The sequence below is a fragment of the Manacus candei genome, unplaced genomic scaffold, assembly GCF_025592945.1.
Source record: "Manacus candei isolate 608988 ecotype Guabito, Panama unplaced genomic scaffold, ASM2559294v1 h1tg000022l, whole genome shotgun sequence".
NCBI classification, from domain to species: domain Eukaryota; kingdom Metazoa; phylum Chordata; class Aves; order Passeriformes; family Pipridae; genus Manacus; species Manacus candei.
The window spans coordinates 5,918,321-5,944,266 of record NW_026138070.1 but is presented as its reverse complement, the minus strand read 5'-3'; the positions used below and the strand labels follow the sequence as shown (position 1 = coordinate 5,944,266).

Below are 25,946 nucleotides of genomic sequence, written 5' to 3'. Positions count from 1 at the left end.
TGGCTCTTTAATTCGCCTCTGCTGGGAGGGGAGAGAAGGGAGTGTGTGAGGTTAACATGCCTGAAATAGTTTTGTGAACTCAAAGGGAACGTCAGGAGATTCACACCCTCTGAGCAGCTCCAGCATCTGTAACACCCAGCTCGGTGTCCTTGGTGAGGACACCCCACTCTGTGCACAGTGGGTTTCCCATGGTGGGTGGAATCTCATGACACCAAACTCCTGGTATCAAGTTTTCCTTGAGGTATTCTCACATTCCTGAATGTGGCTGGAGCTTGGAGAGACTGGGGAAGAAGAAGCCTGGCACTGTTTGTTTTGTGACAGTGCCAGTTCAGTTACTTGCCTTGTGCAGGGTTGGATTTTTTAATCTTGGTTAATGATGGAGCATTCCTTTTTTTTCTTTTTTTTTCCCCCATTCTTAACATAATAAATAGAGATGTCTCTGTGGTGCTATAGTGGTATCTGAGAAATCTAGGCTTTGTTCCAGGCTCCTGAAATTAATTTGAGCAAATCCATTTATGTCTCTCTGTGTCTCATTCCGCTCTCTGTAAATTGGGGATGATTAAAGCTCTGAACTCTTGGAGGAATCTTAAAGATTTCTGTGTAGAATGTGGCACATGTAGGTTCTACAAGTTTGAAGAGCTTGGAAAAAAAAACAAAAACCCAACAAGATAAAACTAACAGAATATGTGAAGGTAAATCATATTCCCTGTTCCTCTGTCACTATTTGCTGTTTTATTTCATTGAGTTCAAGCCTTAACTTTAAGTTCCTCTTAACAGTGGAAGAAAATACAGCACCAGGACAAGACTCACAAAAATTGGCATTAAGGGTTGCACCCAGATTTGCTCCCAAAAGAAGGGAAGCCACTAAATTATCCTCCAATCCCTGCTGGAGTTTAGCTGGAATCTTCTCCGTGCTCTTGCAAACGGGCTGATGGTGTCGGCAGGATTTGTTCTCTCCCGCATTTGGAATCAGCCTTTTTTTTTGGTTTTTGGCAGGGAAATGCAAATGGCTCAGCTCTGCAGAGGTGACATCTCTGCTCTCCTTTCCCCCTCAGGTTGAGTAGCTCCACGGAGCAAAGCACCTCATCCCGGCTCATCCGGAAGCACAAACGCAGGAGGAGGAAACAAAGGATGCGGCAGATCGACAGGGTAAGGTTGGCCCCAGCCTTCTCCCAGGAGGTGAACCGTGATTCCTGAGCTTAGCTCTTGGCTCAGGAAGGGATCCAGAACAGGTCTGTGCCTGCTGAATTCTTTGGAAAGGCTCCCTTTGGCTCCAGTCTGGATAAATCTCTACTTTTGAAGTTCTGCAGCACCAGAGTCGAGTTTTTCTCCGCTCCTTTTCTTCCTTTTGCTGTTCAGTGATCCCATTTCTTGTCTTTTCCGAGACCAGTCCCTGCAGGAGAAGGTTCATTATGCTACTGGCTGATGTGAGAAGGGGCGTCAGATGCCTGGTGTATAAATCACTGAGACCTGCATTGTTCCTGAAGGAGAAATCTAAATTTATAGGAAATCTCCACTCTTCTCTCTTGCCCTTTCCCAGTGCTGTGGCAGCAGGATGAGGATGGCCTAAATGACAGAATCTTGGAGGAACTGTTCTGTTCTCCCATAAATACCAGTCTTCACGCATTAAAGAATGAGCTCACATACATTTTATCCCAACAACTGGGGTAGTGTTTGAGCAGGTCTTTGATAAGCACATTCGTATTTAATTTTGGAGGCAGGGGAGTGTCTCTCCTCTCACTTCCTGGCAGATCGTGTTGTTCACCCCTCTCTTCAGGGAGGAGCTGTGGATGCAATAATTCACACTGCAGTGGGCACTTTAGGGTTTAAATGTTTGCCTGTCAGTCACAGGCAGGAAGCAGAAAGGATTCAAGGTGAAGTTCAGCTGAGAAACCTCAAAATAAAACGTGCTCTGTTTGTTTTGGGAACAAATCTTTGGGGAAGGTGCAGACTGTGTTCAGATTTCTTTCCCTTACAGATTCCCTTACAGTAGCTTCTGGATGCCTTCCAAATGGAAACCTGTTAATCAAATCCTGATGAGTTAATCCTCAGTAGTTCTTTTTATTGTCTTAGTCTGTGCCATTTAAAACCTTGAGAATTCTCTGTTGTATTTTGCAGTCGTCTTCGTTCAGCAGCATCACCGATTCCACCATGTCCCTAAATATCATCACTGTCACACTCAACATGGGTAAGAGGATAAACCCCGTTTATTGTGATGAATTTGAGATGTATTTTGTGGTGGTGGGGTAGCCTTTGGAGCCAGGAGAAAGTTCCTTGGTTTGAAAGGATGCCAGGTGGATTAAAGGGACTGGCAGCTGAGAGTTGCTCCTGTGTTGACTGTGCCCGGATTCCTAGTCCAGAGCTGGATAGTTCTGAGCCATTTGCACGAGCAAAGCAGTGTTCTTTCCAGGGAAAGGGCTGGAACTCCAGGATATGGAGTTACTGGTGAGGTGTAGGGATGGTGAGGGGTCAGACATTGTCAGAAGCAAGGGTAGAAGAGGACTGGAGGTTTGTGTTTCTGCTGTTCCTGCGTTTCATTGTTTAACCAGACAGAAATGTGCAGGGCTGCCAAGTAGCTCAGCAGCTTTCAGTGGCACCCAAACCCTTCCTGCCACTCCAGTGTGTGGAACAAACATTGCTCAATGCTGATGGGGTGCCCAATTTCGAGGTGTAGACGTGTCCTTTCAGTGTTGGTTCTCTTGCTGTTTTTTTTTTAATGTAGCTTTTCATTATCCTGTACGAACAGATCATGTCTTTAGCAGTATTTCCCTGAAGGGGCCAGGCAGTCACTGGCCACTAGGGCAACCTGAGATCATTGTAAGCCAAACCTGGCCCAGCTGATCTGTTGAGAGAGCTGATTTTTGGAGGCTGAAGTAGCCTGGTCTTAACTCTTTGCTGTCATTCCAATCACTCTGTTTGCTTTTTTCCCTCCCTGCCCCCCACTTTCTGTCCCAACAGAAAAGTATAATTTCCTGGGAATCAGCATTGTGGGGCAGAGCAATGACCGGGGTGATGGTGGCATCTACATCGGCTCCATAATGAAAGGAGGGGCGGTGGCAGCGGACGGCCGGATCGAGCCAGGAGACATGCTCCTGCAGGTTGGTCCCAGAGCATCCCCAAATACCTGCTGCTGGCTTCCACAGGGCTGGCTCAGTTCAGGCATCCCACCAGGCCCATAGGGTCATAGTAATCACTTAACAGAATTTATTCACACTCAGAAAAATGTATCACAAAGACTGTTATCAGGCATTCTTTGTGAGATGCGCTCTAAGAAACAACATTTCTGCAGCTGCTCAAAGGAATGGCAACAGTTACAAGGCAAATAAATTGAGACACAAATAATTAAAATGTCTTTAAGTTTGCTGTCCCAGAGCATGACCTCTGCTTTGTGCACTGTTCCAGGTGAACGATGTCAATTTTGAGAACATGAGCAATGACGATGCAGTTCGGGTTCTACGGGAAATAGTCTCCAAACCAGGGTGAGCACATTGCAAAACCTCCTGCTATTTATCCTCCATGTGCAGTTACTGGAATGGGGCAAACCTCAGAGAAAGCAGCATTTTGATCTCCATTAGGAACCAGCATGACTGTTCCCAGCCCTGAACTTCTCAGTGTGCTGATGAATAGGTGAGACTGGTTTCAATGCACCAGCCAAAACCAACACAAATGAGGAGCTGTCTGGTTTCAGCAGCACTATTTCTTTACCTGATGAGCATTTTAGTATGTCAAGAGCTGATCATTCAACAGATTTCACCCACAGTGCTCATCACTTGTACAAAACCAGAAGCATCCTGAAACTGGTTCATAAAGGAAATATTTCAACGAGCATCTCAAAAACAATCTCAGAATGTGCTTGACAACTGTTGGACAGGAATAAGTTGGTTTCAAATAGTTCTTGTAGCTGCTCCAACTGTGCAGAAAAGTTAAGAGTCATCCTTACCTGTTTTCTCTCTTCCTAGACCCATCAGCCTAACAGTAGCCAAATGCTGGGACCCAACTCCCAGGAGTTATTTCACCATCCCCAGGGGTGAGTACACATTTGGGCTCTTTGCTGGGTTCCCGTGGAGCCCTCAAGGTCTAGAATATTTTCACCTATCCTCATGATCTTGACCTTTCAATTGATAGGAAGTTTGGAGGATAACCATGCAGAAGTGTTAGAAAGTCTCATTTTATCACATGTGCACTTCCTGGAATTTAAACCGATATTTTTAAAAATTTGAGGTGAACAACAAAGAGATACATATAATTAATATTGAAATACATATTAATATATAATAGGTAATATTAATAGAAGATTGGAATATATTTCTGTTAACAGATAATATTGAAATGATCTCATTTTACAACTTGTGGCTCAATAAACTTTTCAGTAGCAGTAAAAGACCTGTGCTCATGTGACAAGCACAGCTGCCTCCTGCTGGTGAGGGCTGAGCTTGTGATGGTGAGACCAGTTTGTTCCCAGTAAGGGCTGACCAGTTCATTCCCAGTCTGAAGATGAGGATGGCATTGCCCTTTGAAATTAATGCAATAGAAAATGATCTCGTTTTACAACTTGTGGCTTACAATAACTTGTGACTTAACAAGTTTTACAACTTGTGGCTTTTCACTAACAATAGGAGATCTGTGCTCATGTGACAAGCACAGCTGGCTCCTGGTAAGGGCTGTGCTTGTGATGGTGAGACCAGTTTGTTCCCAGTCTGAAGATGAGGATGGCACTGTCCTCTGAAATTATTGCAGTAGAAAACGATCTTGTTTTAAAGATCTCATTTTAACGTTAAAACACAAGTTAAAACTTGTGGTTTAATAACACAGCTGCCTCCTGCTGGTAAGGCTGAGCTCATGATGATGAGCCCAGTTTGTTCCCAGTAAGGGCTGAGCTCATGATGATGAGCCCAGTTTGTTCCCAGTAAGGGCTGAGCTCATGATGATGAGCCCAGTTTGTTCCCAGTAAGGGCTGAGCTCATGATGATGAGCCCAGTTTGTTCCCAGTACAGGCTGAGCTCATGATGATGAGCCCAGTTTGTTCCCAGTAAGGGCTGAGCTCCTGACAGTGAGCCCAGTTCGTTCCCAGTAGGGGCTGAGCTCATGATGATGAGCCCAGTTTGTTCCCAGTAAGGGCTGAGCTCATGATGATGAGCCCAGTTTGTTCCCAGTACAGGCTCAGCTCATGACGGTGAGCCCAGTTTGTCCCCATCTGAAGCTGAGGATGGCACTGCCCTTTGATGCAGACTGGGGGTGAAGCCCTTGGGAAAACCATCCCGACCCAAAGCAAACCCCCTGGGACTGTGAAGGTGTTGGGGCTGTGAAGGTGTTGGGGCTGTGAAGGTGTTGGGGCTGTGAAGGTGTTGGGGCTGTGAAGGTGTTGGGGCTGTGAAGGTGTTGGGGCTGTGAAGGTGTTGGGACTGTGAAGGTGTTGGGGCTGTGAAGGTGTTGGGGCTGTGAAGGTGTTGGGGCTGTGAAGGTGTTGGGGCTGTGAAGGTGTTGGGGCTGTGAAGGTGTTGGTGCCTCGTGTGTGACCCCTCATGTCTCTCTCCCCGTGCCCCGCAGCTGAGCCGGTGCGGCCGATCGACCCCGCGGCCTGGATCTCTCATACCACGGCCATGACGGGAGCGTACCCCCGTTACGGTATGAGCCCCTCCATGAGCATCACCACATCTACCAGCTCCTCACTAACAAGCTCAATTCCCGAGTCGGAAAGTAAGTCACCCTGAGGCCAGCCCAGGGCAGGGGGGGGCCCGGGGCCTGCTGGGCCCCAACCCCGCCCCGGCCACGAGCACGATGAGAGCGGCAGCCACCACACCACACCCAGCCCCTGAATGCTTTGCCTTGCACTTGGGGTTCCTGTGGGGAGCAGAAAAACCTTTTTTTTTGATTATTTTTTTTCCTTTAAAGGTTAACACAGTGTTCGGTCAGGGTTCACCCTCAGGAAGGAGTAGCTCGTGGTCCCATTTTGAAAGGTCCCCATTTTAAAGATCCAAGTCGGGTCTCCGGCTTCGCCCCCTCAGGGGAGTGGGAGAGCTCCCTCCTTGAATTTGGCTGTTTTTCAATAAATTTAAATAACTTTAATAAATTTAACTATCTTTAATAAATTGAAATATCTTTAATAAATTTCAATGTCTTTAATAAATTTAACTATCTTTAATAAATTGAAATATCTTTAATAAATTTCAATGTCTTTAATAAATTTAACTATCTTTAATAAATTGAAATATCTTTAATAAATTTCAATGTCTTTAATAAATTGAAATATCTTTAATAAATTGAAGTATCTTTAATAAATTTAAATATATTTAATAAATTTAAATAACTTTAATAAATTTAAATACCTTTAATAAATTGCAATAACTTCGATAAATTGAAGTAATTTTGATAAATTGAAATATCTTTGATAAATTGCAATAACTTTAATAAATTTAAATATCTTTGATAAATTGCAATAACTTTAATAAATTTAAATATCTTTAATAAATTGAAATAACTTTGATGAATTGCAATAACTTTAATAAATTTAAATATCTTTAATAAATTGCAATATCTTTGATAAATTGAAATATCTTTGATAAATTGAAATTACTTTATTAAATTGAAATCACTTCAATAAATTTAATCATTTACTAAGGTTTTAAATAAATTTAAATAAGTTCCTTCAGATAGATGTCACTGGTTAATAACGTTAGTAGTGTGCCATTTAGGAAACCTTTCCCTCATGTTCCCATGGCCTTGTTTTATACTTTTAGAATGTATTGAACAAGGAAAAAACAAGTTTAATGTCCCATGTGAAAGTATTATGGTTAGAGCTCAACTTTCTTTCCTGGTTTGTCTGTGGCAGTCTCTAAACTAAGTCATATCCACGTGACCAAGAAACTGCCATGGTGCCTTATCTTGGAAATATTTGTTTAGGGAATGTTGACTCCTCCTTTCTTTTGCTCAAAACCACACTTTGAGGATTTTGAAGACCAATGTTGGCATTGGTTATAAAATCTCTCAGGTTTTATAGGCTCATATTTCCTGGAATTACACCTCACCTTGCAATAAAAGGGAAGGGGTTTTTTGGAGGTGTGGTAGCTCAGTGCCTTTAGATCTCAGGCAGCAGCACTGAGGGGAAATACATCTGCAGCAGAAAGCAAGTGAACCCCTTCCCTGGTGGCTGCTTTGTCCTGAGCTGTGTTTTCAGCCTTACAGGTACTACAGATTGCTGGAATCAAATGTATCTGCTGGTTGCTGTCAAACAAGAGTCTGTGCTCAGCATTCCTCTTGATCCGTGTATTCTGTGCCTTGATTATGGTGCTGTGATTGGGGAGTGGGGAACAGCCACCCTCTCAATCATACGTTGAAAATAAAGGTATTTGGGAGCAGAACCACATTCCTGGAGACAGCTTCTCATTTCTGTGCCAGTGACTTCCAGTATTTCCTTTCTGGAGTGCAAGAAAACGTGGAGTACCCCTGAGCTTTATTGTGGCCCTTCTGCTCTCCAACCTTCCCTCAGCCCAGCCCTGTGACCTGCCCCAAACAGGGCAGCAGCACCTCAGGGCCCCAGGCAAAAGAGCACCTCTGTGAACACCCCACAGTTCACTGAGTTCTCTCCAAAGTTGGGAGCATTTTAGATGCCTCTTAGAATTTTCCTTATTTGTCCAGCAACTTAGAACTTAGAAAAAACACTGATGACCATTTGGCCAGTGTTGTTCTTTATGTGCAGGTCTCCAAGAAAATACAATTTATTGCTCCCCACATACTTTACTGAAATGTTAGTTTGTTGGGTTTTGATTTTTTTTTCCCCAAATGAACATGTTGCTTTTTGCCACTAACCAAACTAACTTAAAGCAAAAGCAAAATCTGAGTGTTTATTCAGAGTTTGTAAGTATTGAAGCTGCATGCATAGCTGCTCTGAGGTATTTTCATGCCTATTGGCAGTGCATGTATGGAAAGAAGCATTTTCAGTTTTCATTGTTTCACGCTTGCTGTACCTTCTGTCAAAATTCTGGGTGGCTGGAAAAGGACAAAATTGGTTCCCTGGTGCTTTTGAAAGGTGGGTGATATGGGGAGAAGGGAGGGGAGAGGAGGGTTTCTGAGTTCCTGCTGGAGAAGGGTCTGGACTGCAAACACAGACACGTCCAACGTGAATTTTCTGGGGCTGGGAGATGGGACAGGAAGGAGGACTGGGTGCTGTATCCAAAATTAGTTGTCTTATGTATGGCAGGATAAGTGAGTTCTGCACAGAACACAGGGAAGCTGGTGGATTCCTGGACCCAGATTCACCCTCTGGGCAGGCAAGGGGTTTCTAAAGGAATTTGATTCCTACAGTGGGAACCTCAGTTCAGCAGGGTCAGTGTCAGCCCTGTTATTCTGATTTTACTATAAAAATCAATCAGGACAGTGTGAAGCCTCTGAGGATCCAGCTCTGCCCTTGGGAGTGTGAAATGGGAATGGAGCAGTGATGGTTGTGGAGGCATTTGGGAGCTTTTTTTTAAAAGTGTTCTACAGGAAAGATGCAGGGCAAAATAGTTCTGGGTGGAGAGACTTGTTCACTTGTAAGGGTCCAACACCGGGATCCTGGGAATTGTTTTTTTGAAGGAAACCACTTGCCTTTCTCCTGATGATGGAGGATTTCTTTTCTGATTTCGGTTCTCCCCGAGAATGCTGATGTCCAAGTCTTAAAAAAGGAAAAAAAAGAGGATATTGATTGAGGCAGGGTTGTCCTCCTCCTCCATGCAGATGGGTTATTTCTGAGAGTTAACCCAGAAGTTAAAGAACAAGTGAAAAAACCTTGTCCCACAGAGTTCTGCACTGATCCCTTGGGTGGGAAGGGCTGTTCATGGCAAAGTGAAATGGAAGGGGATGGTCACAGGACTCCCTGGGTTTCCTTTCCTGCCAATCAGTGTGGATTCCGGAGCTGATTTCCCTGGAATGGGAAATCCAGGCACGTGGGGGCTCAGCATTTCAGTGACTAAACTGGTAGCACAGAGCACAAAACCTGAAGAATTGGTACAAATGCTGTAATTTATGCCACGGATGAGGGTGCATTTGGGAACCTTTGTGTCTTTTTTTTTTTTTTTTTTTGCATCTGTTGGTAAAACTGTGTCTTTGTTTCATCCAAATGGGGAGCTGAGAAGGACTTTTCAGACTCATTTCATTTCAAAGCAGCCTGTAACCTCTCTTCCTTTTAGAATTAGAAGAATCTCCCTTAACTGTGAAGAGTGACATGGCTACTATTGTCAAGGTTATGCAGCTCCCAGACTCAGGCCTTGAAATTCGGGACAGGATGTGGTTAAAAATCACCATCTCCAATGCAGTGATAGGTAAGCAGATCCCAGGAATGCTGAGGGGAAAAAAACCCGGTGACTTTATGAAAATAAATTCAAGAAACTACCGTTATGTGAACTTTTTATTTTTCTGCCTATGACCTCTTAAATTCCCTTGACTTGCTATTTATGAGCAACTCTGAGTGTGACAGGAAATAATTAATAATTCTTGTTTTGAGCCTGGACAGCCAAAACTGCTGCACGTTTCTCATGCCTACACAGAGCCTGGTTCTTAATCCTTGGTTTTATATCTCAGGTGCTCAGGTGGCTCTAGCAATCTGCCCAAGCTCAGCAGAGCAACAGTCCCTGGAATTCCAATTCCAGCCTTAAATAAAGCATCTTAATTAATTTTAAAATTACCACAGCTAGTCTCTACCTGTGGCCTGAGCTGTGCTGACGTTTAGTCAGTCTAGGCTGCAGTTACTTTTTGCTGAGAAAGGCATTGGAACACAGGTCTTTAGACAACCTGACATCTGCCTCTTGAGGAGGATGACTCTCCCAGTCACTTCTTGTCTGGAAATGCCGTGTAATTTCCATGAAAGAGTTGCACAATGTGTATAAATGAGTTTTTCTGTGTGTGTATTTGGTGTCGCCGTTCACGTGGTGGATCACTTTGGCTCAGATGATCCCAGGTCTCCTCTCCCTGTTGTCATTTCAGGAGCAGATGTGGTTGACTGGCTTTACACACACGTGGAAGGCTTCAAAGACCGGCGGGAGGCGAGGAAATACGCCAGCAGCATGTTAAAACACGGCTACCTCAGGCACACTGTGAACAAAATCACCTTCTCAGAGCAGTGCTACTACGTCTTTGGAGACCTCTGTGGCAGTAAGTTCCCCTCTGGGAAGGGCAGAGCTGTGTGTGTGTGTCTCTCGTGCTCACAGGATGCACAGAGGTGTGTCCTCAACTTCCTTTCCATGGAGGGTGGCAGAGCACTGGAGCAGCTGCCCAGGGAGGGTGTGGAGTTGACATGGTCAGAGATTGGACTGGATGATCTCTGAGGTCTTTTCCAACCTGGCCGATTCTGTGATTCTGAGTCTCCCTCTCTGGAGACATTCCAGACCCAGCTGGATGTGTTCCCGTGTCGCCTGCTCCAGGTGACCCTGCCCTGGGCAGATGATCTGCAACCCTTCCAGACCTGGCTGTTCTGGGATTCTGTGAGTCCTGGGAGTTTCACAAGTGGGTGTTCCAGAACAGGTCATTCATATTCTGTGGGACAAGCGGTCGATGCTTCCTGTTAGACCAGGAATTAGAGCACTTGGAAGAGAAGGGTGAACTCCTCAAGTAATGGCATTGCACTGAAGCTTAGGCAGGCAGGATTTACTTCTGGTGATGCCACAGACCTGCCACTCCATTTCCAAGCTGTAAAATTCTCCCCTGCCAGGTGAGAGCAGAGTCTTCACCCTTTCTCTCTTTTCCAGACCTGGCTGCACTGAACCTCAACAACGGTTCCAGCGGCGCCTCGGATCAGGACACCCTCGCTCCGCTCCCACATCCTGCTGCTCCCTGGCCATTAGGCCAAGGATACCCCTACCAGTATCCTCTGCCCCCTCCGTGTTTTCCACCAGCATACCAAGACCCAGGCTTTAGCTATGGCAGTGGCAGTGCAGGGAGCCAGCAAAGTGAAGGTAGGCTGGTTAATCCGGGTTTTATTTCCGTGCCTGTCATTATCCCGATCCATTTGCTTGCGTTCCTTCGTTCTGTCTGTGCCTGTCCTGTGGTTTTGTTTGCTACCTGCATGGGTTTTGTGTGTCTGTGGTGGAGTGGGCTTTCAGCTCTGTATGGGAACTGCCAGCCTTGTTTTATCCCAGTCAGGAATTGCCAGTGCTGGGGCTGATAGTGCTGGAAATGAGGCCATTTCTTTGTGATGGAACAGGGATTAGAACAAGGTGCTCTTGGCTTTCACTTCAGTACTCAGCACAAAAGGAAAATCACATTCTTGGCTTGTGTGAGACACACAAGAGGGAGGTGGCCAGCCAGAGGTTTACAGGGCTGAAACACTGCTCACAGGGAGGAGAGTCCCTTCTGTCATATGTGACAGGGGAAAAAAGAGAATACTGCATGGATTAAAGACCTGACCTCCTCCTTTCCTGACCTAGCATAATTTTGTGGTTCATCCTTAACCTTAGTAAACAAAAATTACATATTTTCCACTGTAAAGATAGTATTTTTTGATTTCTTTTTTTAAAAAAAAATCACTTCCAGAGTGAGTTTTGCTTTTGGAAATGCTGCCAGTAAAGAAAGGGCGAGGTTTCTCTGTGTTTTTACGGTGAACATCCAGTAACTGGGATGTAACTTATCCCTGTTTGCCACAACCAGTTAGATCTTACAAAAACTGCACAAATAATTTCGTAACAGGAGCTTGCTCACAAGATTTGAGCACTGTGGCTTCTCAGAATAAGAATTTCTGCTGTGAGGAAGCTCACAGTGGCATCCAGAGGTTTTAGAACTGACTACACTGCAAAGAATGTTGGGGATGCTTTTTGGCAGCTGATTCTGTGGGCAGCAGGAATTTGTTCTGCTGCTGGAATAGGAAAGGAATGGTGTTTTATCCATGCTGTGTCCCCTGGCTATAGAGAGCCTCACAGAAGGTGCCAAGGTGTTTGATTTTTGAAAGGTTTCGACGCTTTTTCCTTGTTCTTCTTTTGGAAACTACACTTCTTGTGTTGTTTCTTGGCTTGTAACTGTTATTCCCTTGTTTTGTCCTGAGCAAGCATTAGACTGAAGGATTCCTAGAGGAATGGCTGACTCTAGGGGATTGGTAAGCTTCAAATGCCTCCATAACAAATCCACAGCATGACCATTTAGACTCTCGTGACCCAAATGTTTAGCTGTATTTTTTTATTATTTTTATTATTATTATTATTATTATTTTGATTTTTATTTTCTTTTTGATTGTCTTGGACGCTCGACCTGTCTCAGTGCACGGCAGTGCAGTAGTGTGACATTGGCATATCAACCTGTGTGGCCCCTGTGTGACTGTGCTGCAGCAGCTCAGAGGGGGTGGCACCACGTCCCTCACTGTCAGGTGTCACCAGGCTCCCCACTGCTCCTCATAAAATAAGCAAATAGTCCCTGCTCCTGATTTATGTCACCCGTGTGGGTTGGATTTATCTGCCACTGCTCATTTACTTGGTGGCCAGATGTCTCAGGCAGGTGCTGAGAGTGCAGGGACACAGGGCTGTGTTGGTCACTCCCAGGGTGGAATATTAGAGTTGGGTTTCTTGTGAACCCTCTCCTTTATCAGCAGGGTTACATCCTAACAATCAGCAAACAGCACTTCAGAGTCCCGGGCTCAGAACACTAGTAACTTAAAGCCCAGTGATTTTGTAGTGTGTGTTTTCCGTCTCTGGCACTCTGCAGGGAATGTTACACACCAGGCCAGTCTGATTTCCCATCTCCTGTGTCAACAGGAGCAAGCAGAAGGTCACCTGTAGTTCACAATCATTCTGGTTCTTCCATTTCAGTGGCTCAGTTGGACTCAAAAGCTGGTCCCCTCTTCTGCTGGCTGGGGATCCTTTTTTGGAAATTTTTGCACTAAGGTGGCATGAACTTAATGAGATGGTGCTTGGGTTGATTTGTTGGGTTTTCTAAAAAAAATAATTCCCTTGGGACTGTGTTCTGACATCATCCCAGCCTATCTCTCATGGGAACAGAGCAAGACCTTCAACTTTCATCCAAAATCAGTTCTGAAGTTTAGTGACATTTGTATGTAGCAACAACTCAGCTGACAGTCCAGTGGCAATACTTTTTTTCTAAGCTGATTTAGTGGCCTCTTCTGGGAACATCCTGCACGTTACTGTAGAGCAGTTCAACAGGTAACTGTTGTGTAAAGAATTCTCCAACACCAGAACACTGTAGCGGTGAATTTGAAAAGAATCTCCCCACTGAAGCCAACAAAACCTCAGGGTGTGAGTGTGCCCAGTGAGACCAAGGATGACAGAGAAGGCAAAGGAGTTTCTTTTGGGAAAGGTAGAAGGTACCAAAGCAGAGGCAGTTACAGATTGAACCTCATTTGCTTGAGTCCAACCCCAAATCCTGTTCCTCCTCGGTGGGGCGGGTGGGTTCCAGCCAGGAGCTGTTCTTTAGCTGCTGCTTTCACTGTGCGAGCTCTGAGGTGTCTCCGTGTCCCTGTGCATGGCACAACCCTGTCAGCTTCGTCCCACTGCCCCTCATTGCCAAACCCCACGAGCCACCACCGGCACGCTCAGCCCTCGCCGTGGCCATCAGTCCTACGCGGATCCGCCACGGGAGCCGGGAGCAGACGATGGCCTAACTGTGCTTTTCTCTGCTTTTTTCCCCCCACCTCGTGGGGTTGCAGGAAGCAAAAGCAGCGGCTCGAACCGGAGCACCAGCGAGAACAGCAGGCGAGCTGTGGGCAGGGAGAAGGACCGCAAGTCGGGGGGCAGTGGCAGCGAGTCGGAGCACACGGCGCGGAGCGGCGGCACCGCGCGCCGGGACCGGCCCGCCAGCCAGCTCAGCCACCGCAGCCACGGCTCCGCCGCCCACAGCGACAGAAGCCACCACAGCCACCACTCCTACGGGGGGCCCCCGGGGGTGCCCCCGCTCTACAGCCTCCCCAAGCTGGGCTCCAAAGTCTACGGGACCAGCGGCCCCCCCGGAGGGCCTCCCGTGCGGGAACTGAGCGCGGTCCCCCCGGAGCTCACCGGGAGCCGCCAGTCCTTCCAGAAGGCCATGGGCAACCCTTGTGAGTTCTTCGTAGACATCATGTGAGAGGAAGTGCCTTCAGACTCTGCCTGGGGAGAGGGGGGTGGGTTGGGTTTTTTTTTTTTGGGGTGGTTTGTTGTCGAACACTTAATGGAAGAGACTTGGCTGGTCTTGCATGTCACACCTTCCTGTTTGCAAAGTGTGTTGCAGTAAAAAAAGAAAAAAAAAATCAAGAAAACAGAGCGAAAAATACAAAAAAAAAAAAAATTCCCTCCGCAAAAATGAACAAAAAAAAAAAGAAATCTCCTGGGATTGTTAAATATCAGCAAACCGATGGCATCTTTTCTTTATCTTTTTTTTCCCTTCCCCCTCCTCTTGTTTTGGATTGTGAATGGCTGGTGTATATTCACATCTTAATGAGCTTTGGTCATTGTGGCACCTACTTCAGTGCAACTGGTGTATCTTTTTGGCTGATTCAAGGACTCTTATTCCACACGACTTCTAAATTCCCGATATTGCATAGGAGCACTTTTATTTTTCCCTGCTTTTTTTTTTTTTTTCTCTTACAAGGAAAACAAACGACCCCTTGGCTGGTATCTGTGATACTGCCTTGGAATGCTGTTTCTTGGATGCATCCATAGCACTGAGCAGACATTGCACCCACAAGTGTACAGACAGCACGTGCTTGGAAAGGAGCAGGATCGACCCAAGTGGAAAACAAAGTTGTGGCTACCTTCTGCTGACTAGGGAGTATAAATCAACCTTTCTTTCTTTTTTTTTTCTTTTTTTTTTTTTGTTGGTTTTTTTGGATATTATTCTATCAAGGGAGTGCTGGAGTCTTGCTACTGTATGTGCTCATTGTGCAGAACTTGTCAAGTTGTTTCCTTCAGTACCACAATAGTGACTTTGTAGCTGCAGTTGGTTCCTGGGCATTCCAGTCCCACCCCTGCTGACAGATGTGGCTGTTCCTGCTGGATGTGCACTTGCTTGGAAAAGTTATTTCCACAGAAATAGGACAGCTGCTGCCATGCAGTTCTGTTAGTGTAGCTGCAGCTTTTCCCTTTCCAAGGGGATATTCATCCCATTCCAGCTAAATCCTGGCTCCTGCTGGGATGTGGCTCTTCACTTTGATTTCATTTTGATACCTGTTGTTCTGTCCTTCATTTTGGAGCAGTATCTTTCTCTTTTTGTTGTAATGGAAACCTGGAGCTGTCTAATCCCACTTGCAGTCCCAGGAGAATGTTTCTGAGCACAGACAGGGGCTGGCTGTTGGCAGAGAGGTGTGAGGGTGTTTTGAGAGCAGATCCCAAATGGTACAGCAAACAAATCCTTACACCTGACACCGAGTGGGACCCTCTCTGCTGAGGAGCCCTGACTGAAGCAACTGCTGTTGTACATCCCCAAGGTTTCATTTCTGTGTGGTTCCTGCTCTGAGGCTGTGGACACTTGATAAAGCAAGTTCAGGAGCCTTCAGTGGTGTGTAAGAAGCTTTTTTTTAAGGTGTCAGAAGGAGGGTATGGTGAGAGCACACCCACGCTCTGTCACGGTGCCTCATTTGATGGGACACACGTGGGGAGCTGCAGCCACTTAGTGGCATTTGGCCACGGGGCCATGCCTCAGTTAAATCCTCCTTTCTGAGGTGCCTGCTGCTGGCAGGTTTTAGGACAGGTGCTTTAAGATCAGTCTTGACTGTATATAAGCATTTTTTTCACTGGTAAGAAGCTGCTCTTTGGTTCGTCCCGTGAACGCCCGAGATGAAGGCCAAAAGAGAACATCTTTCTCAGGATGCACACACAGTTCCATGTCCATTTGTCACCCCGAAAAACGACTCTTCAGACATTTTGGGTGTTGTTCATCCTGATAGATTTTTCACTTCTTTCCCTGTTGCAGGTCTGTGTGCAAACACATCCCTTTGTCAGAGCCAGAGTAACGATTCCAGCCAAAGCTCCAAACGTCTGTGTTAACTGGAGACTCCAGTCTCTCCTTCAAAAGGGAACCAGGCATTTGGGAAACTCTGTGTCACTCAGACTAGGTACTCCCCTTACTGGCCTTCTAAACTAGTTTTCTTTACAAAAACCTCCCAAAAAGCTGCCTAATGTCTCTGAAAGCAGTGCTTTCATCATCATCCATCCCATGGGCTGGCATGGATTGCCACGTGGCTGATGGCTTCTCCAAAAGAGTGGCACTACCTAGAGCTTGACTGTGCAAACAGTACCTTTCTTTTCCTTTCCTCCTCCCAGTTCCACAGCAAAGATGCTTACCCTAACCTGGTAACCTATTCTGAAAGATTGACATTGAAAGCAATGAAGTAAATCAGGGTAAAATAATGGTGTAATTCTGCTATGTCTCCAGGAGACACTGTTAAGGAGTCTGTGACTTTACTGACAATCACTAGTGGTTCTACTTTTAAATTAATTTAAAACTTTTCTGGTCTCTTATATATATTGATTTTTCTGGCCCGCTCTGTCTTAAGGCAGAACTTGGAGGGCTGGAGGAAAAGACTCTCATTTAAATATTTCCAAAAGGGATTAAAGCTGGGGGCTGAGCTTTCACCCGTGGAAGAAACGTGTTTTATTTTGTTATGTCTTTCCAAGAGTTGCAGTTTACACACCTGCTGGGTTGTTTTTTGTTTGTTTTTATTTTTTTTTTTGTTTGTTTTTTTGGTCTTGTTGTTAATGCTGTTGGCAGAAACTGTTCTGTGTCTTGCTGGTCTTTGCTGCTATGTTGAAATGACTGTGTTATAAACTTGTGTGTTCGTGGGTCACTCTGGAATGAGGCTGCAAATCCATAACCCAGGTGTGGGAAGGCATTAGTCTGCTGAGGAATTCAGGCTGAAGCAGCTTCACCCACAACAGGCATCCACTGCTCTGGGTGTGCTGGGTGCTGGTCCTTGAGGAACCTGCTGTTTGCAGGGAGAGCAGGAGGGTGGAGATGCCCCTGTGTGGACAGTGCAATACGTGATGGCCACTGTGTGTAAAACAAACCCCTGATCCCCCCCGTAGTGTCCAGTGGAGAGGGTGGAGTGAGTGGAAGGTCAGGCCTGAATCTTTGCTAGATCCCAATTTTCACAAGAGACAGGAGATTTCCCAGATCCCATCCTTGGCTTTCAGTGCATGCTCATGTCTTTCCACCAAGGGGGTCCTCGGGACCTGCCTGTGCCAGTGTCTCCTGTTGGGCACAGCATTCCCTGCTGTGCCAGGTGGAAGGAAGTTTGCAGGCTGGAGTGCTGCAGATCCATCTGTTTTCTCTCACCAGGGCCTCAAATTTATCCCTGATTTCATGTCAGTGACTGAGCTCCAACTCCAGCGAGGGGTTTGCTGTGCAGGGCACTGAAACAACCTCAGTGGCTGACATTTTTATTCTGGAAGTGAGACCCTCGACTGAGCTTAAAGCTCACACATCCCTGCCAACAGATTTAACAGCAGGTTTGTCTGGAGGATCATGGCAAATGATGAGGAAACAGTTTGGGATGACATCTCCTCCCCAAAGGAGGCAGGATCTGTAGGGGGAGTGTATCCACCTGGTATATTAACTCTGAGGAGTTTTTGGCAAATAAGTCTTAAAAGCACTGCTATTGTCTTTTACCTCCTGTTAATAAATCTCCTTTTTCCAAGGTAACAGTCCCCTGGACACTTTATCCAAAGGTTTATTGGATGGCAAGCAATGATGCACAGACATTGACTTTTGCTATTATTTTTGTTCTCTTCAAGTGGGCAGTCCCCTCCTGAGACTTGACAGCTCATGAGTTGATGTAATTGTTTTTGTTTTTTGCATTTAACTGGATTGTAATAAGATTGACTTAAAATTATTAATTCTAATCAGTGATTAGAAATACATGTAAAGAATTTTATGTACAGTAGAGGAACAAAGTTACATGATTTTAAATAATGAAAATCCAGACTATCACCTATCCTAGAATTGGTTCTACTCAAAGAGTGACCTCTTATTAGCATGGACTGCACTGTTCCTGTTAAATGTCTATTGCATAATTGAATTCTTTTTTGTAGATATTGTATTAAAACCCAAGTGTCTGTATAGTTAATATATAGCTGCTTATGTGTAAATGCTATTTTAAACACTAAAAAGCTTTTAATTTTATGTGATAACCTCGGTGTACGTCTTCAGTTCTTTGCACTGTTGCATTTTATCTTTTAGTCAAGATTGATGAAATGCTGGTTGAATCTTCCTCTTATTTTTTTTTCCCCCATGTCACACTGAAGTTTTGTCCTCTCAAGAAGATTCAGGAGGTGCTGGTAGGCAGGGGGGAGTTTTGTGAGGGCTCCAGAGAGCTGGAGGAAAAAAACCCTGTTCCCCAGACATGAGCTGGAACAAGTTGTCCTGCCTGCAGCCCCAGGACTTGAATGTGCTGCTAAAACCCATCAGTGTATTCAGCTGTTCCATGGGAATATTCCCCATTTCTGGACTCTCCAAGGTTGGATCATTAGGATACCACTTTACTCTCTGGTAAGCATTAAACCACGGGGTGTTTATTATGAATTACCAGGCTCCCTGCAGGGTCTGAGGGGTTCAGTTGCACTCAAATGATTTAAAAGCCTTTTCCATCCTAAATCATTCCACATACAAAGGGCAACCCCAGCTTGAGGAGGCAGATTCCCTCTTCCCAGCTGGCAGAGCTCAGAGAGCAAAGGGAGGGTCAAACATTGTTTAAATACCACAAATTTTAGCCAGCATTTCCCAGTGAGGTGAATATCAAATGATCAGAATTCAGGTGAATATTAAATCCTCCAAATTTAGGTGAATATGGAATGATCAGAATTTTGGATGTGCTCTTGCAGCCTTTCACTGCAGGGCCTGATGGGCCCCAGCTGACCCAGGGTGAGTTGTCTACAGGTGACTGGAGCTGACTGAAAAGTCTCATCAGCTGCTTTTCCCTCCCTCCCTCCCTCCCCTGAAAGAAAACTCAACCTGTCATGGCTCTGGTTGTGATCAGAGTTGGCTTTTTGGCTGCTGCCAATAGAGGTAAATGGATTTTTTTTTCCTTCTCTATTTCTGGAATGATGATGATCAAAAGCTACTTAAGGCTTCTCTGCTATGGAATCACAGCCCTGGAGCAAGGAATACTGAGAGGCTCAGGTGCAACAACATCCTCATGAAGACTTGCTGCAGGCTCCAGGAGCAAGGACTCCAGGCTTCAGGTCAGAGTTTTGGTATTTTTAATCACACTGAGGAGTATTTTTGTATGCAGGTGTTCACAAAAATCTAGGACAAGTAGCTTTGCAGTGCACCAGAAAGTTCTTTTTTTTTTTTCTTTTTAAGAATGAAAATATTTCCTGGTTTAGATTAATTTGCCAGTTCTTTAATTGAGCTGAACTGATGAGTTAATTTGCAACAGCACCCAGTGAAGAGATGGAAAAACTTTAATATAGGGAATAAAAGGGCAGTAATGGAAAAACTTTAATGTAGGGAAAAAAGGAGTAATATAGTTGCTTGTTAAAGCAGGTGGGGAAGAGAAAAGATCTTGGTGATGTGACTTGGTACTGTTTGGCAGCAATGTGGAGTTTTGGTGATCTTTGTGTGGTTTTTGGGGTGGAGGAACTTTGTGCCATGGCTTGGGGTGGTGTGATCTGCACACTGCTCATTTCCATGTGCCTGGGCCTGATTTCCATGTCCTTTGCAAACACATGTGAATGAAACACAAATGAGTGAGCTGCAATTTGAATGGGTAATGCTCTTTATATCCTGCACACAGCTGCTGTTACTTATCAGAATGTTCTTTTTATTCCTCTGGTGTTGGATATATTTGAAAATTGTTCTAAGGCTTGGGAAAGGATTCATGGCTTTACCTCTGGAGCAGTTATTTAGTTAATTAGAAGGGGGAATCACCAGCAGTGTTTACAGGGAAGTGTTCTGGGTGAGGCTTCCTGCTCACATTGCCAGAGCTGAGAGAGAAATTCATATAAAATATCACTACTGGAGGTTGGCTGATTAACTGAACCTGCTTTAGGCTGCTTGTGGGGGATGGAACAGGCCATTCCAGAGAGGATGGATCTGCTCCTCTGGAGCATTTGGCTTTAGCTGGTTGAGCAGAGCCCTGTGCTTTCACAGCTGGTGGTTGTGCCCGGGGCCAGAGAGTGCTCTTAAACAGAATTATCTCATTAAAATACAGCCAGCTTTTACTGAGGAGCAGGTGACAATGGCTCTGGTTTATTGTTTGTTTGCTGAGTCCTCCTCTGGCTCCTCTTGGATGGAATTCTGGAAACAATCCACCGTGTTCATCTCGGGCTTGAACAAGATGATGTAGCATTTGGGGGCGTAGTTGGTCACCAGGATGCCCAGGCTGATGATCAGGATGGTGGCAATCTGAGAGACAGGCCTGAGGACTGTCCCCAGCGTGGCAAAGATGGCCACAAAGAAGATCCAGACGACGAAGTAGATGAGGATGGCAAAGGTGATGCCCCTGGCAAGGTTGTACTTCTTGCCCAGCGTTTGCACCATGAAGGTGCCCAGGAAGCACAGGAGGGCCAGGCAGCCATTGAGGCTGTGCAGGAGGGCATAGGCTGCCCAGGACTTGGTGCTGCACACCAGCAGCACCTCGGTGGGCAGGGATTTGTAGTCAGGGCCCAGGTAGGCAGGGCCCAGGTAGAGGTGGCAGAGGCAGAGCAAGCCCTGGACGAGCAGGCACAAGGCAACGAGGAGCCAGGACCTCCTGTGGGTCACCCAGCGCAGCAGGGAGGGGGCATAGCTGGGGAACTCTGTCAGCAGGGTGATCTCCAGGGTCTTGATGAAGAAGGTGGAGAAGCAGCCGTTGAGGCACAGGGCGTGGACCACCTCCTGCATGGCACAGTGGGTGTCACTGGGCTTCCCCACGTAGAGGCAGCAGCTGAGGCTCAGCAGTGCCAGGCACAGCAGGGCAAAGAGGCTCCTCTCGGCCCCAGCAGCCTGCACCAGGGGGGTCTGCAGGTTCCTCAGGAGGAGCAGAGCTGTCAGGCAGGTCAGGAGGATGGTGATGGACATCAGGACCAGCAGGGCGATGGTGAGGGGCTCGTCCCAGAAGAGGAACCTCTCTCTGCGCTCGTAGCACTGCGTGCTCTGGGGAGGGGCCCACTGCTGCTGCAGGCAGGGGGTGCAGGTGGAGCTGTCTGGGAAGGAGCAGTGAGGGCATGATGACCACCCAGCCCTTGAGGATGGATCACAGATGTGGGTTAGGATGTCCCTGCCTCCAAAGTGTCTTGGAACTCCAAAGCTTGTGACAGATCACTCTGTTTTTTTTTTCCCCCACCCTTCTCCCCAAAGGACTCGCTTTTCTTAGCTCTTGTTTCCCTTCCCCAGAAAGCTTCCAAAAGATCCCAGAATTTCATCATATGCCTTTCTCTCCCACCTGTGACCCCAGAATTTCATCACAGCCCTCTCTCCTACCTCTTGAGGTAAAATACATACACGTTGTCCTCGTGCAATCCCTCTGGGCTGGGCAGAGGCAGGTCCCCAGGGAAGGTGTGTAGGGCAAGACTGAGCAAAGCACAGCAGAACAGGGAGGCAAATCCCCTGCACTGGCAGTGCTTCATGGAGGAGGAGCTCACCACTGGTTGTTACCTCAACCAGCAGATAGACATAATACAGTTAAAGCCTTCAGATTTCTCAGACCTCACCTGGACTGTTCCAGAAGGTGTTTTCTGCACAGTCTGTGCAGTCATAGCAGCAGAGGTTGAATCCTTTTACCCTTCTGATTTGTCCTGGTTTGCAGTGCCTGAAGCACTCCGATGTGGGCGCCTGGCAAAGGGAGGAGTGAACATCAGCCAGGCACTTCCAGGAGAATTGTATCACCAAAGAAATCAGAAGGATTTGGCTGGGCCCTCTTTACCTTTTGATCTGGAGTGTGAAACTGGATCTGGGGCTCCTCGATGTGCAGGGACTCTTTATAGTCACCTACAGGCAGGTAGGTAAGGATGCCATTCTTCCAGGACCACAATATGAGCTTGTAGCCAGTGTTTGTGCTGTGGGACTGATCAAACCTGTAGCTCTGGCCGTTCACCTCGAACGGGAGAGCGTCCATGTAGTACAGCAGCTGAGGAGAGAATGGAAATTGGGGTTGGTACAGCTGATGTTTGGAGGATGGTAAGGCTGCAAGCCTTTCTGGCTGAAATCAGTTGTCCCTCAGCAAGGGCTCAGGTTGGCACTATCTGGCTGTGTTGTGATGAAAAGTGGCTGTTTGTCCCCCCCGGCCTTTACTCACCTGCCAGGATCTGATGGGCGTTTTGGGACAGGCTTTGGAGGTGCACCCCAGGGCTCTGTGCAGAGCATAGGCCACGCTGTACACAGCCATGTGCACAGGCTGCACCTGGGTGATGCTCAGCAGGAAGGAGATGTCCCCCAGGGAGATGTTGTCACACTCCTGGCACTGCAGGTCCAGCACGTTGGTGCTCATGAGCTGGTTGAGTTCTCTGGACTGCTGGCAAAATTCATCCTGCTGAACAGAGGTAAAGAGGTCAGCAACATACTTCTGGAAGCCAGGGACTGTGCCTGTTTTTGTCACAAAGCCTAAGACTGTCCCAATGCTCTGAATATTTGGGATGGAGGTAGGTAAGCCAGACAGCATCCAGGCTTGGCTGCCAATCCAGACTTTCTTGCTCAGTCCCATCTTGATGGCTTGTTCCATCAGGGCCTGGGCTGACAGAGTATAGGCAAAAAGGACAACGATGTTGACTTTGGTCCTATTAATTAAGTTAATGACCTCTTCCAGTTGTTTTTTGTCACTGGGCTCGGTCACGTCTGTAGGAATTATGCCCTCGAAGGCAATGCAGATGTTGTTACTTGCAGCTGTGCTTAAGAAGAGTTCCTGGGCTCCTTGGCCATACTCATCATCACTTGCAACAGTGGCAATCCAGTTCCACCCAAACCTGTTGAGGAGCTGGACCACAGCTTCCACCACGTTCTTGTCACCGGGGAGAGTGCGGTAGAAGGACGGGAACAGCTCGGAGTTGCTGAGCTTCTCACTGCTGGCTGCATAGCTCACCTGCAGGGTGGGAGGGACAGAGGGAGGCAAAGAGGGATGTCCAGGTCATTCTCCACCTTCTTTTCTTAGTGTTAGTGCCCTAAGGTTTCAAAAATGCTGGTCAGGATAGTGGGAAGAACTCATCCATCCTGGCTGCATTTACTGTCTCCTTCTACTGCCAGCCCTTATCATTAATGACAGTGATAATTAACTGCTTTCTACACAGGGTGACACCCCCAAAATTCAGTTGTATCTTAGCTGAGGGCTAAATTTCCCCGACCATTAGAGCCCTCTGTTGTGGTAACTGAGTATTTAGTCACGTTTTCTCTTGTGTAGTCAAGTATTTTAGTCAGTATTTCCATGAGATCCTCTCAGTTTACACTGGGAGCTCTGTTATTCCCATTTTACATGGATCACAGTGGTCTGAGTTGTCCCTGTTCTCTCTGGGTGTGGTTAAACACTGTAGTGTCTCCAGGAGGGAATTTGACTGACCCACCCAAGATCACTCAGGAAACCTGTGGCAAAGACAGGAACTGCACTTTAACAATCCATGTTCCCAAAGCATGGACAACGCTGTCGATCCAAACCCTTCCCCACCAGAAAGGAGGATTCCTGCTTCTCCAGAGAGGTTCTTTACCTGTGGGATGAAGAAGGTGCTGAACAGTTTGGCTGTCACCAGAGAGAGATCCGACTTGTGGGGCCCGATCACGGCGGTCACGCGGGGCTGGCAGTCGGTGGAGTCGCAGAGAATTCCAGTGCCTGTGGTGTCGTTCCGGGTCAGGAACATCAGGCTGGCCTGCAGGGCCACCAGGGGCTCAAAGCAGCTGTCATAGATGTCATAGCCCAGTGTCACCCCTGGCAGGAGGGAGGTGGAATTGTTGATCTCATCGACAGCGAACTTCATCCCCAGAGCCCAGATCAGCCCGTCCATGTTCAACCTGGAGGAGGAGGAGGAGGAGGCAGGAATTACAGGGGTTGTTACAACAGGGAGCAGCTTATTCCATGGTTTTTTACACTTTGCATTCTGTCTGTGGCCAAGCCAGGCATTTGTGGCACTGTCAGCAGCCAGAGCACCCCTGGACCCGTTTGTAAATTTTCTACTGTGAGAGTTTGAGCATTTTTCAAATCTAATTAATCTTGTCTGCCAGCAAATATATCCTTGGAGCTTCCCAGGAGAAGGAACACAGTATGGAGACAAGTATGTTTAGCTCTGAGGGTCAAGACCTGCTCTCAGCTTTGTGTGCTTCACCCCTGAAACCAGAGATTCCCAAGGTGCTAATTCAGGATAAATGTCCTTCTTCCCGGGATTTTCCTCCCACCTGTGTCTCAGTACACTGAGCATATTCCCTGCCCCAGGGCCTGTGAAGATGGAAGGATTTTGGCCTCTTTTGGCTCTTCTGTGCTTTGTTGCTGCCAAAGCAGGAGTCAGGACACCAACTTCTCTGTGAGAGAGCTGTGAGGAGCTTGTAACGGGGGTGCTGTGAACCTCCTTGGTGTGAGTGAGTAGGAATTGCTGATTACACACCAGCAGATGTGCAAGCCAGGGCATTTTCTTCCCTGCTTTGCCTTTTACACAGTACTGAGTGTCCTGCCTGTGGAGAGCAGGGCATGGAGCAAAAGCAGCACTGCCACCTTTATGTGTGAGATTCAAGCACTAAGGAAGCCAGTGCTGCTAAAAAGCTTCCATCAAAACAGGTGCCTGAAGTCTGACAGCAGTGGCATCAAGAAAACACAAACCCACTTTCCATTTTGGGATCAGAAGCTGACATTCCCTTACCCCAGTGCTCCAGCACCTCAGAGCTCCTCTTTGCTCCATCCCACCTTCAGTGTTGGCTGTGACACCACCAGAAGAACCACTTTCCTTTCTCCCCCCAGCTGTGGTGAAGCCAAAATTGCTCTTATCTCCCACACACCCATAGGATGACTTTCCTTTCTCTCCCCTGGAGAAGCCAAAATTGCTCTTATTTCCCACACACCACTAGGATGACTTGACTTTTTCCTTTCTCCCCCCCAGCCCTGGTGAAGCCAAAATTGCTCTTATCTCCCACACAACACCTCTTACCTGTCACACACCACCGGGGTGGGCTCCACACGCATCGACAGGTTCAGGGTGTCCTTCCCAAACGGGAAGAGCCCTCCCAGGATATAATCCCCGGGCCTCCTGAACTGAGCTGACAGGCACGTGGGGCTGAGGGCTCCTGCACAACCCAAACCCAGGCACAGCAGCAGCTCAGGGACCATTTTTGGATGTTTGAGGGGGAAAGAAATCTCTGAGTGACTGTGGGAGAGGGGCAGGGGGGATCCAGTGTCATCACTTTAAATAGAACTCGGAGATGAAAATATTGGGCAAGAATTTGTTTAGCAAAATGCATTAATTTAACTCTGTGCTCAGTGGGCAGTAGTCAAATATGCAGCAATGCCCTCTGAGTGCTCTTGGTTGGAAAACCACTGCCCTCATCCTGCTTTCCTTTGCTCAGAGTGAATTACCAAATTCTTTTGGCCCAGCTCTGGAAATTGGGGGCTTCCTCTGGGATAGGTGGTAAAAAACTCAGGCGCCCCACTCTGATTTTTGTAAAACCTCTTTGTAAGAGGTTTACACAGCAGTAATTTTTATTTATATATTTTTCAAATTCAGGGTCACCCCACGGTGGAGATAACCAGCTCTTCCTCAGGGCATCACAGGAATTTACCTGGAGAAGGCCAGTCCTGGGTCACAAGGTTGGTGCTTGTTATTTTTTAGGAAGTTTTTACTGGCTGGTTGAATTTTTTTTCCTCACACTGAGCTATGATATTGATTTCAGTTGAAAAACTTCAGGTTTAGGTACAAGTTCACAGCGTAGCAATTTAGGCTGGATCATGGCTTGCATTTCTCCTGTCAGGTTTGAATTTCAGCACACAGGATAGCTCTAAATGAAAAGTTCAGTTTACTGCATTTTATTGGTTTATTATATATTTATACTGTATTATAAAACTGATGCACCAAGTTGCACCAAAGTGATGCCCCAAGGCTGCAATATTTCCCTTGAATGAG

General features: G+C 46.7%; 2 protein-coding genes across 3 annotated transcripts in view; one reads left to right on the top strand and one right to left on the bottom strand.

The window, feature by feature from the left end:
* The window catches only part of DVL1 (dishevelled segment polarity protein 1), a 69,158-nt gene extending 51,087 nt beyond the window's left edge, over positions 1–18,071 (top strand). The window contains exons 6-15 of one of the 2 annotated variants that reach the window (XM_051786528.1): positions 1,056–1,149; positions 2,119–2,188; positions 2,959–3,098; positions 3,403–3,479; positions 3,960–4,027; positions 5,548–5,697; positions 9,165–9,296; positions 9,958–10,125; positions 10,719–10,925; positions 13,619–18,071. In XM_051786528.1, the coding sequence (XP_051642488.1) occupies positions 1,056–1,149; positions 2,119–2,188; positions 2,959–3,098; positions 3,403–3,479; positions 3,960–4,027; positions 5,548–5,697; positions 9,165–9,296; positions 9,958–10,125; positions 10,719–10,925; positions 13,619–14,031 (1,519 nt within the window). In that variant the 3' untranslated portion in view covers positions 14,032–18,071. The remainder of the gene's footprint in view (positions 1–1,055; positions 1,150–2,118; positions 2,189–2,958; positions 3,099–3,402; positions 3,480–3,959; positions 4,028–5,547; positions 5,698–9,164; positions 9,297–9,957; positions 10,126–10,718; positions 10,926–13,618) is intronic. The other variant, XM_051786529.1, reaches the window with a different exon arrangement.
* Positions 18,072–19,525: 1,454 nt separating this feature from the next.
* TAS1R3 (taste 1 receptor member 3) lies at positions 19,526–25,156 on the bottom strand. The gene is made up of 6 exons (XM_051786540.1): positions 24,978–25,156; positions 23,553–23,853; positions 22,157–22,936; positions 21,785–21,988; positions 21,573–21,693; positions 19,526–21,065 (listed from the first exon to the last, which is right to left on the bottom strand). The coding sequence occupies exons 1-6, from the start codon at positions 25,154–25,156 to the stop codon at positions 20,131–20,133; spliced, it is 2,520 nt and encodes an 839-aa protein (XP_051642500.1). The 3' UTR covers positions 19,526–20,130.
* Between the last annotated feature and the right edge of the window lie 790 nt (positions 25,157–25,946).

Coding starts and splice junctions, on each gene's coding strand:
- TAS1R3 (XM_051786540.1), bottom strand. CDS start 25,156: ATGGTCCCTGAGCTGCTGCTGTGCCTGGGTTTGGGTTGTGCAGGAGCC. Junction 23,854..24,977: donor ACCCCGGTGGTGTGTGACAG/GTAAGAGGTGTT, acceptor CTCCTCCTCCAG/GTTGAACATGGACGGGCTGA. Junction 21,989..22,156: donor CGCCCATCAGATCCTGGCAG/GTGAGTAAAGGC, acceptor TTCTCTCCTCAG/CTGCTGTACTACATGGACGC.